Here is a 17,681-nt window from a genome sequence, read left to right as displayed (position 1 = left end):
GTCTTTGTGTGCATATCTGCGCAATCTTGTATCAAACAATGGAGTAGCTACTGAGAAAAACAAGCAGAGTCAGTGACATATTTGGCTTAGGAATACTGGCAATTTTTCTGTTTTTTTTCACATTGGTCTCCAGGCTGGGGATCGCCTCAAAAAAAAAATTCTTTTCCTAGCAGTGTCATTCTGATCCTAGGGGTTCTGCCCCTAAAGGGAACAGAAGACCTAAAAATGAGGCAAACATGTTTTCTCGAACACAGGGAGGTAAACAAATGCAAAATAAATGCCAACAGCAACAAAAATAGGCCTGTTGCTGAGTATTTTTGTTATATAAGTTCTTTCTTATTTATCTCCACTGACTGGGTCACCTGCTGCAGACATCTTCTGTACATTCAACCTTGAGGGATTATGAAGTCTTTTATTCATTCACTTCAACCTGCACACTAATGTGAGGCAAGATGCATCAGCTCACTCCACAAATGTTAACATTCACGCATAATCGTGGATGTCCTTTGTAACCTACACAACCTATTTGAAGTTGCAATACTCAGTGTTCAGACTGTAGTGAGGACACGTGTGAAGTCAGGACAGTTTTGGGACTACAGCGAGAGCCACAGTTTGACTCATGCTTTAAAACTAGATCATTTATATGTAATACTTGTTTTGGAATGTCCTTTGTTTTTTTGTCTCTTTTGGCTCGATGTTTCATATCACACAGATGTCACACAGAGGCTTCAGCGGGTCAGAAGCCCCGGCCCGGGTAGGAATGCAGCAGGGTGGAAAGCTGTGAGCTAAGCTACAGTGACCCAAGTGTGTCAGTCTGTCTGACTGTCAGCAGATCTGTCCACCCACTGCCACTTGACTGAATAAATCCCCCACCGCAAGTCAGCCCAGCATTCTTTGTTAACCGGCCAAGAGTTGAGGTCGAGTTGAAAGACGTGCTGCCTGGCTTTTCGTAAAGGAGAGAGGAATGGAGAGAGAGAAAGTTAATGTCGCCAGCAGTAACAATAAAAGAGGAAGAAAATGGGAAATAGTTGGAATGAGGTGGACTGGGTCAGGGAAAGTCAGTGGATCAGGGACCCATTGACAAAACTTCCTCATGCTGTGGATTTAAACAAGTCTTAGAGGTGTGATCTTGAACATCTCCGTTTAAAATCTTAATAAAGATGCCAATACCATTTTTTCTCAAACTTGCGTATCCCAAGTACCAATCTGTTACCAGTGCGTAAAAACACACACACATATATATATATATATATATATATATGTATATTTTTTTAATAGCTGTATACTACCAACCAGGGCCGTTTCTAGCTTTTGGCGGGCCCTATGCAAGATGCTGTTTGGGGACCCCTATTTTGTCAAACTACGATGGGGGGGGATTCAAACCTTTAAGATGATCTGATGCATCAATCTGTTACACTTGAGGAGGAAAACAGGCTATGTTCGTAAAAACCGCACCCGCATAGCCCGCCTATAGGAAGAAACGGCTCTGCTACTGAGCCTGTATGGATGTGGTATGATTGCTGTCATTGTTGTATGGTCTGGCTCAGGTTAAACCTTTTTTTTTAAACATGAACATATACATACAGAGAATAAATGCCAGATAAAAGAACATGAATAAACTACTCTAAAGTTTTTATCCGGGACTAAATTACGTGGAATTGGATCGGTACCAGCATTTTAGGCAGTATCGGAGGCCTCTAGATATTAAATCCTAGTTAAAGATGTAACTTGTGGACCTTGCGAGCTGATACAAGTGCCACTATGATCCTTTAAATACCAAAACAATACATTTTTGATACCTCAAACTTTGTAGTGCAAAACTTTTTTCTTTCAATTAAATTTCAAAGTTCAAACATGTTAAACATAGTCTTATCACAAGCAGCCATATATTTTTGACAGTATCAGTAAATAACACATCGCATTTTTGTGATTTATGTTTGGTGTTTCATGTGCACATGAAAGAATAAAGAAGATTTTAGGCCAAGTTATGAGCTCTCTGAGTGTATTTTCAGAATGTTTTTGAAAAATTACACCTTGCTCATATTCTCATCTGGTATGATTTTTTTTTTAAATGATAACAACAGTAGAATATGATGTTGGAGTGGATTCTGATTATCCCAGGAACCAATCAAATATCCAATGGTCAAAAAGAAAAGATAGATGTTAATCACTGCAGCGGAATACACGAAGAGGAATAACGTAAAAAAAAAAGGTGAATATGAGTCAGCGGAGAGTCCAGTCCAGTCCTTTAGGAGACAACTCTATTATTGAAAGTGGAAGGAATGACTGTTGTTGTGACTGAAGTGGGTTATTTCCAAGGGGGTAAGCGAGCATCCGGAAAGCGTACCTCCTATGGGGAAATTCTGAGGCTAACAAGCCATCACCTTCTGCTAGCATTCCATTGACTCCCATTCATTTTGGCATCACTTTGACAGGGAATAACTTTACATCTGAAGCGTTTAAAGACTCTATTTGTCCATTGTTTATTTCAAAAGAAACACGACAATGTCTAAAAGGGTCCATTAGCTGGGGGGGGGGGGCATGGATGGACATGGAGGCATACAGTCAAGGGAGAAGCCCATAGAGAGTCCATGAAAGCATCGGAACAAATATTTCAGCAACGTTTGTAAAATTTGGAATGAATGAGAGTTCTCTTGGCACAGCTACCCGAAGACTTACAACTTTCAGACAGGTTGCTCACGTTACATCTACGTCATCAAGCTCAGTTTGAGGCTGCGCAGTACGCTCAGCCATCACCGGAAAAGTACTTCTAATTGACTTCACTGGTCTCCTTCGAAGTCTACGGCATCGCTGTGTCCATTTATTTCAATGTCTATGGTTATTTCACCACTGACGAACAAATAGGAGAACATTAATGTTTACAAAGGATTCTCCTCACTCTGTCATACTCAGCATTGTGTTGGAAACATTTCTTTTGAAACTGTCCATTTGTTGTGCGTTTGCTTACTTACTGTGTCAGAGGGCAGAGGGGCTGACAGGGCAGCTTCCCTGGCTCAGCATTGAGTAACAATCCAGGGTAAAGCAAAGCCACATGGACTCTGTTCTTCCAACACAATCTATGTACCGGCATCCGGAAACATGTATGCCTATGCTGCAGCTGTGTAAATAGCATACAGGGTAATGTGTAGTGTAAAACTGTAACATAAAAAGTTGTTTGAAAAATGAGAACACTTGGTATAATGGTGATACGAATTGTGTTTTCTGGTCAAAGATGTGGCAGTAATATTGTTCATGTCTGTTGTTGCGTGTCTGTTTCAGGGTACTTCTAACAGTGGTGGCAGTCCTCTCGTCATATTCCATCCATTTACTGCTAAAGTCTTCTGGTATTGTAGGTATGTATGTAACCTGACAACATGCATCTTCTGATTCAAGGAATTTCTCATCATATGCCTTAAAATGCCACCAGTGCATTTCCACACAATGAAAACGTTCCATGTTCAATATATACACATTATACAGTTACAGACACAGTGTTACAGTATTAACAATAGGGTTGGGTACCGAAACCCGGTGCTAATATGGCACCGGTGCCTAAACGACTGGTATCTACCGGACCAAATTGCAACATGGATTTCGGTGCCTCATTTTGGTGCCACTTAAATGCCTACTGCGCTGCTCTCTGATGCTCTGAAACATATGTTAGAGGCAACAGGAACATCGCTGCACCTGACACAAGTTAACACTTCACTTGACAGCAGGTAATGTTAGCCTACCGTTAGCTAGCAGCTGGATTAAACACGGTTAAAATGCTGACAGCTAAACAGTGTAAAGGGTGTCTGTATTTCAGTGTAGAGGACTCTAACAGCGGGATGTTAAGCAGTGTCGTTGTCGGAAAATCAACACAGACGTGGTGCGTTCACTTGAAACTAGTAAGCCTTGTGGTGCATTCGAAGTTATTGTAAAATACCCTATTCCCTATTACCCTATTTTTTTAAGTATCGGTTCAGGCACCGTTTAGGCACCAGCACCGTTTTAAAAGTATCGTTTTAGCACCGGTATTGGAAAAAACCCAAACGATACCCAACCCTAATTAACAAGTACGTTAAACATACATAAGTAAACTTGAATAGATAGAACAGAAAACAAAATGGGTTAACAGCTACCTTCTCCTATGGTCTGTAGAACAATCTTATAGCCTGAGGATAAAAGCTCTCTTTAAAATAAGCGGTGTGTACCACGATATCGCTTACCCGATGGTAGCAGTGAAAACAAGTGATTGTCTGTATGAGCCTTGTCTCTGATAATTGCTTGCGCTCTTTTTCCTGCACCTCATGCACATCATACATCTCATCCAGGTATGGCTTTAGGTATTGGTATGGTAATTGCTTCCTATTATTATGGATGCCTGCTGAATCGCTTCAGGACAAATATTAGATTCACTATTAAACCTCCAGTAAAAACACTTTCAATAGTGCACTGATAGAAATTGACAAGTTTTGTAGACATACAACATTTCTTATTGCATCTAAGAAAACATAGCATTTTCTTGTGCCTGTGCCTTTTTTTGAATGCAGTCGGTGTCCTCAGACCAAGTGTTGCAGAGTAATTAAAAACCATCCTCGGCCTCGACAGAAACACCATCAGTGTAGGTGGTCATACTCCTCTTAGAATCAATGGTCACTTTTGGTTTTGCGCAATGCACACAGTGACAGAAAGGTTGATCTCAGTGCACCACAGAGAAAGTTCTCTCACCTCTCTCCTGTAGGACTCTTCATTGTCATCATTTATTCTGATAAACTACCTTCTAATATCAGATATGATACAATCACAATGAACCCCAGAACTGCTACAAAAGTTGTCATGCTAAATTAGATTTACAGTCTCTTTAAAGTCCTAGACCTTGGTAGTATGGATTTAACACATTGATAAAATGCTTTTTTATCCGGTGTTTGTGGCTCAGGTATTCGTGCGTATGAGCAGCTCGGCTACAGGGCCTTTGGGACCCCGGGGAAGATGGCGGCAGGTATTGCTATCACGCTGCAGAACATTGGAGGTAAGGTCACACTGCCATCTGTCCTCACACTTAGACACATTTTTTAACTTTCTGCTGACGTTTCTGGCATAATACTCTAATACTCTAACCTCTAACCTGTGATTAGAGGTTTGGGATTAATACTGTATACGACTCTAACTCATTATTATGTTTGTATCTCCTTTCCACAGCCATGTCCAGTTACCTGTACATAGTCAAGTATGAGTTTCCTTTGGTCATCCAGGCCTTTCTGAGGGTGGATAAACCTGCAGGGTGAGTGGTCAATGCATGAGATTTAGAAGTTTTCATTCGTACTATGCAGTAATTGAAGGGATTTCAGATACATACTGATTAGGCATTTAGGAAGGAGTACATGTCTGATTTGTAGCTAAATGTAGATGCTAAAATCCATATATTCTTGCCTTGTCAGAAAATTACTAAAATTAAAAAGCAAATACTTAATTTTTTTCACATAACTTTACTCAAAAGAACATGTTTAAAGTTGTAATCCTTAAGATTTCAGTCTTAGTTCATTAGCGACACCTATGGTCACTGGTGGTAACTGCTAGTACACTACACTACAGCAAGCACTCCTTAAGCAGTTACTTTGTCAGAAATACAACATAAGAGCAACTGATGTTTCTGTTTACCAAGCAGCCAAAGAAACGTATGTTGTTTTAATAAAGAAGTCAGTTTCCATCATGCCATAAGCAACCTTAATTGAAATAAAAGTCATTCCACACACTTGAAATAATGCTTGACATACAACTGGTTCAGTGTCATTTTTAGACACTGCCATGCCTCCTAAAGTTCAAAAATGGGTGATATCTCGCCACTTCTCTATGGGCCCTCATGCAGCTGTCCTGCATGTACAAAGATTTCAGCCTCCACAGAGGAGCTGTGTCAGGCTGTGTCAGTTGGCGGGCCTAGTGCTGCTCTGGATGTACTGAGCAGCTGGCGTGAGAACAGCTGTGATAGTGACCCGGGAGGAGGAGAGCAGCATGGTCACTGAGAAACGCACACATCAAAACACAGCTAGACTCCACGGCTGAAAACGTAAATCATGGGATATTACTGGCTAGTGCAGGTGGCCTCAGGGACAAACAACATTCACTTCCTCGGATGGGATTTCGAGTGTGATGTTCCCCAACACACCTTAAACCTTACCCCAGTTAGAGCCTTTCCTCACCTACTTTTCGGGGTTTGAGAGAAGTATTTGAGAAGAAGGGGGGAGAAATGGGAGTATATTATAGAAGTGCATGAACTGCGCTGGTGTCAACCTATTTGGAGGAGAATGGAGAGTACCTCTGCTACCACGTTTGCTCATGAATGTTGGAAATGATGTGTCCCACTACATATAGTCACTATAGAAGCGATATACTGTGACAACATGTCCACATTGTTTTATGGTGTAGGCTTGCCTTTCTCTGTGTAGCACAGTACTGTGGGCCATGGTCAACAATCACTGTTTATTTGAAATGACAGACTAGATTATCCCAGTGACATTTCATCCCATCAGTGGGTGTGTGTTTATATTGCTAAACTGTACAAGGGGTGGACAAAATAACAGGGACATACAATCCGATGCAAGAGCATAAAATAGCTATGCAACAAATACTACTTTGTAGTAGAATAATTATACTGTAATGCTTAAGCTAATAATTGTATGTTACAGTGAATTACAGCTTACAGTGTTCAGTTTTTGTTGACTGCATGTATGGATCATTATTTTGGATTTCATTATTATTATTATTATTATTATTATTATTAATCATTTATCAAAAATACATTAATCTCCAGGAAGTTACCCAGTGTTTATTAAAACAGTCCAAAATCAGATGAAAAAGAATCAATACTAAAAAAATCCAAATGAAAAACACACTGTTTTATAAATTTTCTGGTGGGGCATAACCAGAAGCTGATTTGCATTTTTTTCCACCATGTTTTCCTTTACTTTCTGTTTCTAGAAAGTAAATGATGTACAGTCTTCTCACAGCAGGAAACACAAGGATGTTTGCATTCATAGGGACAAAACATTTGTTTGAAAATTCAATCCATCCAAATTTTTTTATGTGAAAATTAGTAAAAACTGAAAGAAGATCCTCAACTAAATTAACAGTGTCATAGGTTTTAGTTAATATTTGTAGTTGACGGTAGTTTCTGGTGTTTTTTTACTGGCACAGTGTCAGTGAACATTATTACCTCCACAAAGATAATTGTTGTTGTTGCATGGCTGTTTTATTGCATTGTATTGCATGGGTTTCTGTTTTGTCCACCCTACTGTACATGCATGTGTGTGTGTGTGTGTGTGTGTGTTTGTGTGTCTATGTCACATGCACATCAATGTACGGAGCTCCAGAAGGGTCACTGCAAGATTTTTTTCAGGGGACTACTTTTGCGTTAGGCAAAACAATCTCGCCATGTGTGTTTGTGAACATGTTTGTTCAACCAGTCAACTTTTCAGAGAGCCACTGGTATTTCAGTGTGGAGAGTGCTACATGTATTTGCTTATTACAGTAAGCTCTGTCACTGTACATTCTTAGTTATTGTGCATTTGTGAAATACTGTATGTTTGTGTGTATGTGTGTATCAGTGTTGGTGAGATATTGTGACCCTGGTCCAGATGGACGGAGGGCAGGATGACAACAGGATAGATCAGCCTCTTCTTGTTTTGAGGTGTGTGTGTGTGTGTGTGTGTGTGTGTGTGTGTGTGTGTGTGTGTGTGTGTGTGTGTGTGTGTGTGTGTGTGTGTGTGTGTGTGTGTGTGTGTGTGTGTGTGTGTGTGCGTGTGTGCGTGTGTGTGTGTGTGCAGAGCCTCCCACCTGATAGAAGTCACGGAATTAATCACCCTATGTCAATCTAAAAATAGCTCACAGAGGTTTGTTTCCTAGACATGGCTGTGCATGAGACAGTAGCGTGGTAGGTTGTGTCAGTGGAGTCTGTTTGTCAGACATTTTGCCAAACGTCTCATATTCATGTCGTCCACGCAGTCATGATGGTGTTTTTTTGGTTTGGCAGTTGAGTGTGACTACATACATCTTTGCACGATGTTTAGTCGTTATACTTTGAATGTTAGTTCAGTCAGTAGATATCATGTCACTATAATACATGCTAAGTACTAGGAGTAAACAATAAATGAAATTAAAACTGACTGCAATTAATTATAAAAGTATGCTCCAATAGTACCATTCGGCTGGCAGAGATAGTCATAGTCATAGTCCTAGCCAATCACAGCCCCACCTTTTTGGGATGACTTTGATTATTAATTTTTGTTGTTGTTATTTGAACCATTTGGTTTTATTTTCTCTAAATTTGATCTTAAATAGGATTGTCTAAATGCTGTTTCAAAGCCACACATTATTATAATTCTGGTGGACAAATGCTAAAACTCTTTATATTTATTCTGTCAAAAAGTTTAAAAAAATACAAGATTTTGCCTGAAAACTATCTGTGTAATTTGTGTGTAATATTAACCTCTCCTAAAACCATTCCCATAAACAACACAGAGGACATGACCTCTGTGTCCTAGCTACAGCCACAGTTCTTAGTGTCCAGTGGTACAGGGAGAAAAGAAGCTTATTTTTTCCACTCTAGAAATTGTATTTCATGGCAACCAGTTTAATTTGTGTTCACTTCTGTTCATTTGTGTATATAACTACTTTGCTTAGTGGTGGAGATATGTGTGTGTGTGTGTGTGTGTGTGTGTGTGTGTGTGTGTGTGTGTGTGTGTGTGTGTGTGTGTGTGTGTGTGTGTGTGTGTGTGTGTGTGTGTGTGTGTGTGTGTGTGTGTGTGTGTGTGTGTATATATATAAAAGAAATCCTTAATCAGTAACTCTGCTTTTTCCATCACGTAAGCCTTATTTGTGTGCACCTCATTTTCTAGCTGTTCACCCACTTTTCCCCTGTGTCTTCTCAATCAATATCTGACACAGTGCAAATGCTTAACAGGATTGGGATGGAGAGGAGTAATTCCAAATCAATACGTTTAATTCTTTGTGTCTTTCTGCCTCTCTGCAGGGAATGGTACCTGAACGGGAACTACCTTGTGATCATTGTATCAATTTCAGTAATATTACCACTTGCTCTCATGAAACAGCTAGGTGAGTATGTAACATCATGTCCTGCTTGCAGTGGGATGCCCATCTCATTTGTGTTTCAATCTGGGCTTCCTTTTAAATTCTGTGTTGAGTTATGTTTTGCATGAAGATTTGGTTAAAGCGAGACTATGTAACTTTAAAAAGTAACTTTATAAAATTATAGTTATGGAATAATGTTAAATGCTAGACTACTGTTTGGCATTTAGCTAAAATGCTAAGCTATTGTAACAGCACAACAAGTGACATTACTGAGTCTGCCAACTGACTCGGTAATGTTTCTGTTACACAGCAATATTTACCTCAAAGGAGCAGTGTGTAGGATTTACAGGCATCTTTTGGCAGAAATGCAATATACTATTCAAAATTATGTTTTCATCAGTGTATATTCACCTGAAATTAACAATAGTTGTGTTTTCGTTAGCTTAGAATGAGCCTTTCATATCTACATAGGGAGCGGGTCCTCTTCCACGGAGCGGTTGCACCGCCGTGTTTCTACAGTAGCTTGAACTGACAAACCAAGCACTGGCTCTAAAAAGGGTCTTTCGTGTTGTTGTTTTTTACCTGAAGGCCACTGTAGGTTCTACTATATGCTTGCAAAGGGAGAGTTGAGGGGAAGGGTATTCAGTTGGTTGCAATCTGCAACATCACCGCTAGATGGCACTAAATCCTACACACTGCTTCTTTAAATTTGCTAACATTAGCAACCAAAAGCTGCTGTTCGTACCAAAACAGGTAAGGCTGTAGCAGCAAAACCCCTGGATGAATCCAACTTTTCATTGTTAAGACAAAGAATGTGTTATTTCTTCTCTCAAAAGTTACATACCGGTAGGCTCACTTTAACAGAAAAGTTTTGTATGGTTAACAAAACGATATTATTATTAAATCAAATTGAAAATACTTAAAGAATTATGCAACATCCTCAGGTGTGAAAATATAGGAATTGCCAACATACCTTTTCCCAACATCCTGCAGGGCTAGAAGCAGAAAAGGAGCTCATATAGGGTTGTATGCAATGACTTGCTCAAGGACACTTCATCTAAGGGGATGTTTGTCACCATCAAGGCTTGAACCTTGGTCTTGTGCTAATTGCCTCCTAGTCACCTTCTTAATTTAAACTGATGCCATGCCCTGTAGTTATATATATTTAGGGCAGTATTGCAAACGTTTGAGACCCACACATGGATGTTTAGTTTTTTTTATTTAAGGGCTTGTTGATTTCCATGTTAGAGCTGGACTCTGCCTTTGTTTTATTCAGATTGTTTTCTGGCAGAGAGAGTCTTTCTCTTCCCTCCTCTTTTTCTTGCTTTAGTGACCATTTCCACTGTTGTCCTCCTGAGATGTCCCTTGGTACATGGCTGATGCCCCTGCTTCTTTAAGTCACACCTGAATGCATTGTGTGTAGCCATGCCTGATAATTGCCAACACACTGCTAGACTGCCATGGGTTCACTCACTTTAAAATAATAACCTTTGTTGCCCTTGTGACACACAAGTCCAATGTGTTTCCGAAAGGGTTGGTTGAGTGTCATGCAGTCTGTCTGAATCGCAGCGCTTCAGATGAGCAAGTACATGAAACAAAACAGATGCAAAGGAGAAGAAAAAGCAGGGAGAGACCGTTTGGAAGTAAGAAAAAGGGGGCGTATTGTCTGGCCTCTTGTAGAAAGTCTGTCTCCTGCTGAGACATTGAGGTCAACGGAGCCAGTCTGTCCAGTAATGAGCTCCGACTCCCAGCACATTAAATCAGTCTAGTTCACCACAAGGCTTGAAGAACATACAGCAGAAGATATACAGTTCATTAGTGTAATGTATTTCAGATTGAGCATGACCATGTATTCCAGGATAAGAGACATGCTAATGAAGCGTTTATGTTTTAGGTTACCTGGGATACACCAGTGGTTTCTCCCTGAGCTGCATGGTTTTCTTCCTGATTTCGGTACGTCCTCTGACTCTTGCTATATCTACATGTAAACTAGACATCATGTCTTGCTTCTTGTTTCTTGTCTGTTGGCAGAAACATCAATGCAGCATATTCAGATGCACTGGGATCAGTCTGTAACACCATTTCTTTCACCTTCCCACCATCTTTTTAGTATTCCATACTCTCTCTACTCATTGCCATTGTCTAATGTTTGCACGCTGTGGTTCCAGGCTGTGTTGTTTCTCTGTCTTTCTCTGACCTAGTTTTAGCTGTGCGAGCTGTAATCCATGCATCGCGCGCTCTCTCTCTCTCTCTCTCTCTCTCTCTCTCTCTCTCTCTCTCTTTCTGGCTCTCTCTCTGCCATATTTTCTGCCTGTCTGTATGCTAACTGTGTCCCACAGCCTTTGTTTCTGCTTAACAACTCTCCTCTGCACTCCACAGGTCATCTACAAGAAGTTCAATACGCCATGTCCATTTACTGACTTTGCATTCAATAGCACTACCAGTGGGCTGAATTTCAGTGCCATGGATCCTGGTGGGGAGCCTGATCCTGCCTGTATTCCAAAAATGGCCAACCTCAACTCACAAGTAGGTTTTATGCATGTCACTCAGTCTGAAACTGCAAATGCGCCTCCACTGCCATGGCAGCCACCCACTTATGTCATAGTCATCTTCAGCATGTTCCCAGTGACAGTTCACAACCCAAGCATGGAAATCACACTTGGTTTGAAGCACTCCGTTGCATTCAAGAGGAGATCAGTTTTTTTTTTTTTTTTAATCAAGCTGTTAATAATAGACTGCGATTAATTTAAGGCAAAGATGGACAGTGACCCCTGAGCTGTCTGCTACTGTCAGCAGAAGAATACAATTTCTTTGGCATTCTGTTGCTTACAGTGAGATCATCAAGTTGATGGGTAATGAATGAAATGGGAAAGAGCTGACATTTCTCTAAGTGCCCTATTTATTTTACACACAGTATATACCTTCACAACAGGAGAGGACTCCGGATACCAGCTAGATGCTTACATTTGTTTGATTGCAATAACATTACTTTATTTTATTTGAACCTTTTTACTTCCCAGTGCATTAGCAAATACTTGTTGTTCCTAAGTAGCATCCCTTAAATACGTATGAGACTTTGCTAACCCGGGCTAGTAAGACCAATCTGTGCTGCTTAGCAGCTTACAAGTAAGGCATTCTTAAATAGGATAAAGCTGGTCTGCAGCCAGGCCCAAGTTAATCAAAGGAAAACAATTAGCTCTCTGTGATGTGTCTGAGGGAGTAATGGGCTGTATAGTGCGAGGTTGGTGGTAAGACGTCTGGGATGGCACTGCTGTATCTATGGTGACCTGTTGGGGTTCATTTTCAGACGGCCTACACCATCCCCATCCTGGCGTTCGCCTTTGTGTGCCACCCCGAGGTCCTGCCCATCTACACAGAGCTGCGCAAGTATGTTCTAATGATGGAAAACTCCTGCTAACTTTTGGACAAGAAATCAGTTGCATAAAGAGAGGAAAGCCGCTATGTGTGATTTGTGCTTGGCTGATCATAACCTTATCACGTGCACTGCTTTCACTTTATTTTGAAATGCGTTGGCACTGCTTGTACGATGTAGCATGTTGTTAGTTTAGATCATCCTGCTTTGAACCACTGTTGCTTGTTTTCCTAAGATGATTTTGGGATGTGTTATTGAATCTTTGAGGCATTTTCCTGCAACTAAAGTAGCCCTGCAGCTGAAGATGGTATTTTATAGTAACTGGGCTACAAAGCTTTCTATATGGGCATATAATGTGACAGTGGATGCCCTGATATTATATGTGTGTGTGTGTGTGTGTGTGTGTGTGTGTGTTTCTCTGTGTGTGTGACATCACATGGCAATATCTTCTGATTTCAGTCCCAACAAGAAAAAGATGCAGCATGTGGCCAACATCTCTATTGCAGTCATGTACGGCATGTACTTCCTGGCTGCCCTTTTTGGATACCTAACTTTCTATGGTGAGGCCTGGTCCCTCTCCCATTGCAGAATATCTATCTATCTATCTATCTATCTATCTATCTATCTATCTATCTATCTATCTATCTATCTATCTATCTATCTATCTGTCTATCTATCCCGCCTCATTTTGCTTCTTAATTTTCTTTATTTATTCATGTTATTTGTTTTCATTAAGGTTTAGTTTATCAGCGCATTATTAAGTCTGGATCACTATGTCATAGCAGAACAGTAATCATGTAGGCTGAAAAGCATCATGAGGCATCTGCCCCCTCTAGTGGTCAGATTGTAGATCTTATTATAACCATTTATACGGCTAACGTAATCTTCTGCTCTTAAAAGGCATCATGATTTATGAAGGTTTTATTAGTTATTTATTAGTCATTTTTACTTATATTTAGGATGTTAATAAAGCATGATGTCTGCATTATTTGCTATAATATATACCAGTTAATATTAAAATGTTACCTTTTTTAAATCAATATTATTAGTACAAATTATGTTTTGCCAACTGGTTTGGGAAGGAGTGTTCTTCCTTCATCATTCTTGGACCTACTCTATTTTTTATTTTTTTTTTGATCTCTTTCAGGGGAAGTGGAAGCAGAGCTGCTTCACACCTACAGCCGCATTGATCCGTATGACACTTTGATTTTGTGCGTGCGTGTGGCTGTGCTCACTGCTGTCACACTCACTGTACCCATTGTGCTCTTTCCTGTAAGTACACTTTTAGCACTTTAAGTTTACACATTGGCTTACTTCGGGCAAATCATAAACCAGTTATTTTCTTCAAGCAGTGACAATTGAAAATTGCGTATTTTGTGTTATAATCAGGTACGGAGAGCAATCCAGCAGATGATGTTTCCCAACAAGACTTTCAACTGGCCCCGTCATATCGCCATCGCTGCCGTTCTGCTCACTTTTATCAACCTGCTGGTCATCTTTGCCCCCAACATCCTGGGCATCTTTGGGATCATTGGTAGGTTAGACTAACCATGGAACAAGGGTGGTTTTAAGGCATAAAAGCACCAACCATAACACAGACTCAGTTACTACTAGTAGCATCCTGACAAATCCTGTGTAGCTTCCATGATCTCTTTATTAGTGGATTATTATGTATGTATATTTATATTCATATACACATGTATATTGTGTGTATAGTTCATACCTACATACTCTTATATATTGTTACATAATCAAAACAACAGTTCTTATAGTGAACCTCTTTCTAGATGTTCCAGACTCAGTCCATCTCAAAGTGCAGAGTACTTCAAAGTTGGTCACATGGAAACTAATGTATTTCACCACCTTTTCTACAAATTTTCAAATAATCACTACAGTGCTGTCAGACTTGCAGCAGCACTTAATGAGAACTGAAGGGAGTGAGAATTCAGGATGAATAATTAGTTTGTTTTTTTGTCTGATTTCCAGGTGCCACATCTGCCCCTTGTCTCATCTTCATATTCCCTGCTGTTTTCTACATTCGTATTGTACCCAAAGAAGAGGAGCCAATGCGCTCGTTCCCCAAAATCCTGGTGAGCATGTCATGAAAATAACAGAAAATTAAGTTCAGTTTAGTTTCATTTATTTTAGATTAGGTGAGGTTATATAAAGCTAAATGTGTAAGATGTTCTGTGGATTGAGAATGACTAAATTGTATGGTTAAGTTACTTTCTAAGGGATAGCTAATATCAATGCTTTACTATGGAAGTTACTGTAAATATCATAAAAGGATGCATCCAGTTAGTGTTCCTGCCCTGTTCTATCCCTTGTTCTCTTGTCACTGTCTTTAACTCACTCACTTCTCCTCTCTTCTAGGCCGCCTGTTTTGCTGGGATAGGCTTCCTGTTTATGATAATGAGCCTTAGCTTTATCATCATTGATTGGACATCGGGCAACAGCAAAGCCAGCAGTGGTCACTAGGCGCCACATTCCATTTTTTTCACATTTTATATTGTTGATTTAGATCTGTGTTGTAATGTTACAGTTTTGACTTTGAATGATGTTTGATGTTGAAGGTGTCCTATCTTTTCCATTAGAGAATATTGGCAACAGAGAAGGAGTCTAGGGTTCAGAATGGCTCTCAGTTTCTCCGCAAAAAAGCTCTCTCTAATGACATTACACTGTACTGAACATCCGGCCAAACAGTGACTGCAGATCCAGGCATGGACTTTCCTAGAAAGTTGATAGTTGAATTTACAGAATAGGCCAGGTGCATAAAGATTAATGTTGACATTTGGAGGCTGTGCCTTGTGAGATGGATGTAAAAAAAGAAAAAGAAAAAAGATAAGTAACAATATAGAAAGCTGCTGTCTTTATACACCTGTCCTTGTGTTGGGCGTAAGCATCTGCCAACCCTTGTCATTGTTGTCTTGTCCCTAATCATATAATCATATGATCTATGATCTGAAAACTGCTCAAAAAACAATCTGAGGCATGTCCCTTTGAACTATTGACAAAATGTATTTAATGATAGACCATTCTTTTATGATTTTTATGTCTATTATTATTATTATTATTATTATTATTATTATTATTATTATTATAAGTTATTTGAATAACTACATATTTGCAAATGCAGAGGAAAGTGATAGTAAAAGCTATTGCACTGAAAGAAAGATAAATTAAAGGAATAGTTCAACATTTTACAGAAAACACACTTACTGACTTTCTTGCAGAGGAGATTGATACCACTCTCATGCTTGTACAGTGAATTTGAACCTGCAGCTGGTTAGCTTAGCTTAGCATAAAGGTTGAAAAATGTAGAACTGTTTCTGTATTACGTGCAGCCTTTAGCTCCTCCTCCACAAACTTGTTCTGCTGCCGGTTATTTTAAGGTTTGGAGGTGTTAACATTCTCACCTCTGACAGAGCAGGGTGCAAAACCACAGTATGTGGTATAGTGTTGTGAGCACAATTATCTTAACATTCCTACACAATATGATCTAGATGTGTATTTTATATTATTAATCACTACTTGATGAAAACCTCAGAAGAAGCAGTATGGACCGATGACATGATCCTCAGCAAGGCGATCAATATCAGAGAGGAGGGTTTTAGGGTAGGAATGTTTTTAAATGGTCCTTGGCTTGTCATATCACTACATTAAACAATGCCTAGTGCGCAGAACTTCTCTGTGTATTGCTGTGTAAATTAAAGTGATAAATGATACTGAAGACCTCATCAGTTGGATTGTACAGATCGAAAGTGATAAATGAAATGAAAAGAAGTTAGCGCTCAGTGTTCTTAATGATTGAGCAGGGATGATTTTTACCTGGATGATGTGTTGTTTCTGAACATTTACTGGAAGTAATCAGAGATAACCAAAAAAAACAACTACAGGGTCACTTCATGAAGTGGTTAGTGTCTGTAAATATTTGTCCAGCACAAGCTTGATCCCTTACAGAAATAGCAGGCATGGGATTACTGCCTCTTTAACAATATTGAAAAGTTGGTGGGTTAGCAATAGCACTTTCCGTTGATAAGCACAACTTATTGTATCCATTCATAAGTTGAAAGAAAATCCACATATTGGATAGATGTGATAAAAGGGCATATCCCTTTGTATAACTAAATCTTTAGTGAAGTAATCAATCTAATGTAGAATACGGGCAAATGTATCAATGGTATAATATGGATGTCTTCTCAAACATTACTTGAAAAAAAATGTATGGTTAGCTTTCCCGTGAGCCCCTGTGATCATTCCTGTCCTCCTCTGGTCTGTTCTGTAGATAAAACAACTATTAGTTGGATGTACTGTTGGAGGTTTTAAAGTGTCCGTGTTGTTTAAAAAAGAAAACATGGCTCCATTGTATTTGAACTAGGGATAGACCGATTATCGGCCCTGGTCGATTATCGGGCCGTTTTTTAGCAGTTTGCAGATTATCTGTATCTGCGTTTTATTTGCCTGATAACCGATAAAGTTACATAAAAAGTGCGCTACTTTGGCTCCGCTACAGCTCTGTGTCTGTCCCTCCTCTTCGGTTTCACTCTATCTGACGATCTTTCACTGTGTATTATGTTGAAAGTTTCTAATCTATTAAATAATTGCAAAAAGTTTTGTGTTGGATTTCCTCACATTCCAAAATCTTAAAGATTTTCATTTTCACTGTAAATGCATATCGGTTCCAGGTATCGGTTATCGGTTTCACTAACTACTAATAATCGGTATCGGCCTTGAAAACTGGTATCGGTCGATCCCTAATTTGAACTATAGTACCTACTGTATACATTAGTGTCGTTAAACCTGGACCTAACTCTGATCAGAAGTATAATTCAAGTGTTTGACTCCTGCCATTGATCGATGAACTGTTGTTTTAAACTTCATGTTTAATGTTTATTCCATTGAATCTGATTCAGTGATGAAATGCAAAACCTGTTAATGATTGATTGTTTTTTTCTTCTTGTATTTGTCTTCTATAGTCAGTGGTATATCATCAGTGGTATAGTTTGGGTCATTGGGACAGTAACCTACTAACTTGGAGTTGTTAGTGAGCTGGTGGCCAACATTTTAATACACTTTTAATGATAAACTCTGTTACACCAGACTATAGTGAGTGCTGTGTGGGTAAGTCAGTATTGTCCAGTCAATCTGTTACACAACAAACCTCTTTTAATTCCTTTTTTTTCATTGTATCTAGATGTTTGGTTGTCTGTATGTATCTGTATGCAGAGGGAATCGTGTG

The 17,681-nt window shown here is 39.4% G+C and overlaps 1 protein-coding gene across 2 annotated transcripts in view; it reads left to right on the top strand.

Annotated features, from left to right (window-relative positions):
• Positions 1-17,052, top strand: part of LOC120557962 (sodium-coupled neutral amino acid transporter 3-like) — a 44,208-nt gene extending 27,156 nt beyond the window's left edge. For both annotated transcript variants that reach the window (XM_039798710.1, XM_039798711.1), the window contains 12 exons: positions 3,280-3,353; positions 4,922-5,014; positions 5,185-5,266; positions 9,011-9,093; positions 10,964-11,022; positions 11,449-11,595; positions 12,377-12,456; positions 12,902-13,002; positions 13,590-13,714; positions 13,832-13,976; positions 14,429-14,532; positions 14,816-17,052. In XM_039798710.1, the coding sequence (XP_039654644.1) occupies positions 3,280-3,353; positions 4,922-5,014; positions 5,185-5,266; positions 9,011-9,093; positions 10,964-11,022; positions 11,449-11,595; positions 12,377-12,456; positions 12,902-13,002; positions 13,590-13,714; positions 13,832-13,976; positions 14,429-14,532; positions 14,816-14,920 (1,198 nt within the window). In that variant the 3' untranslated portion in view covers positions 14,921-17,052. The remainder of the gene's footprint in view (positions 1-3,279; positions 3,354-4,921; positions 5,015-5,184; positions 5,267-9,010; positions 9,094-10,963; positions 11,023-11,448; positions 11,596-12,376; positions 12,457-12,901; positions 13,003-13,589; positions 13,715-13,831; positions 13,977-14,428; positions 14,533-14,815) is intronic.
• Positions 17,053-17,681: the final 629 nt, after the last annotated feature.

This window comes from Perca fluviatilis, chromosome 4 (assembly GCF_010015445.1).
Source record: "Perca fluviatilis chromosome 4, GENO_Pfluv_1.0, whole genome shotgun sequence".
Classification (NCBI taxonomy): Eukaryota; Metazoa; Chordata; class Actinopteri; order Perciformes; family Percidae; genus Perca; species Perca fluviatilis.
The sequence above is the reverse complement of the archived record's forward strand: the minus strand, read 5'-3'. Positions and strand labels throughout refer to the sequence as shown.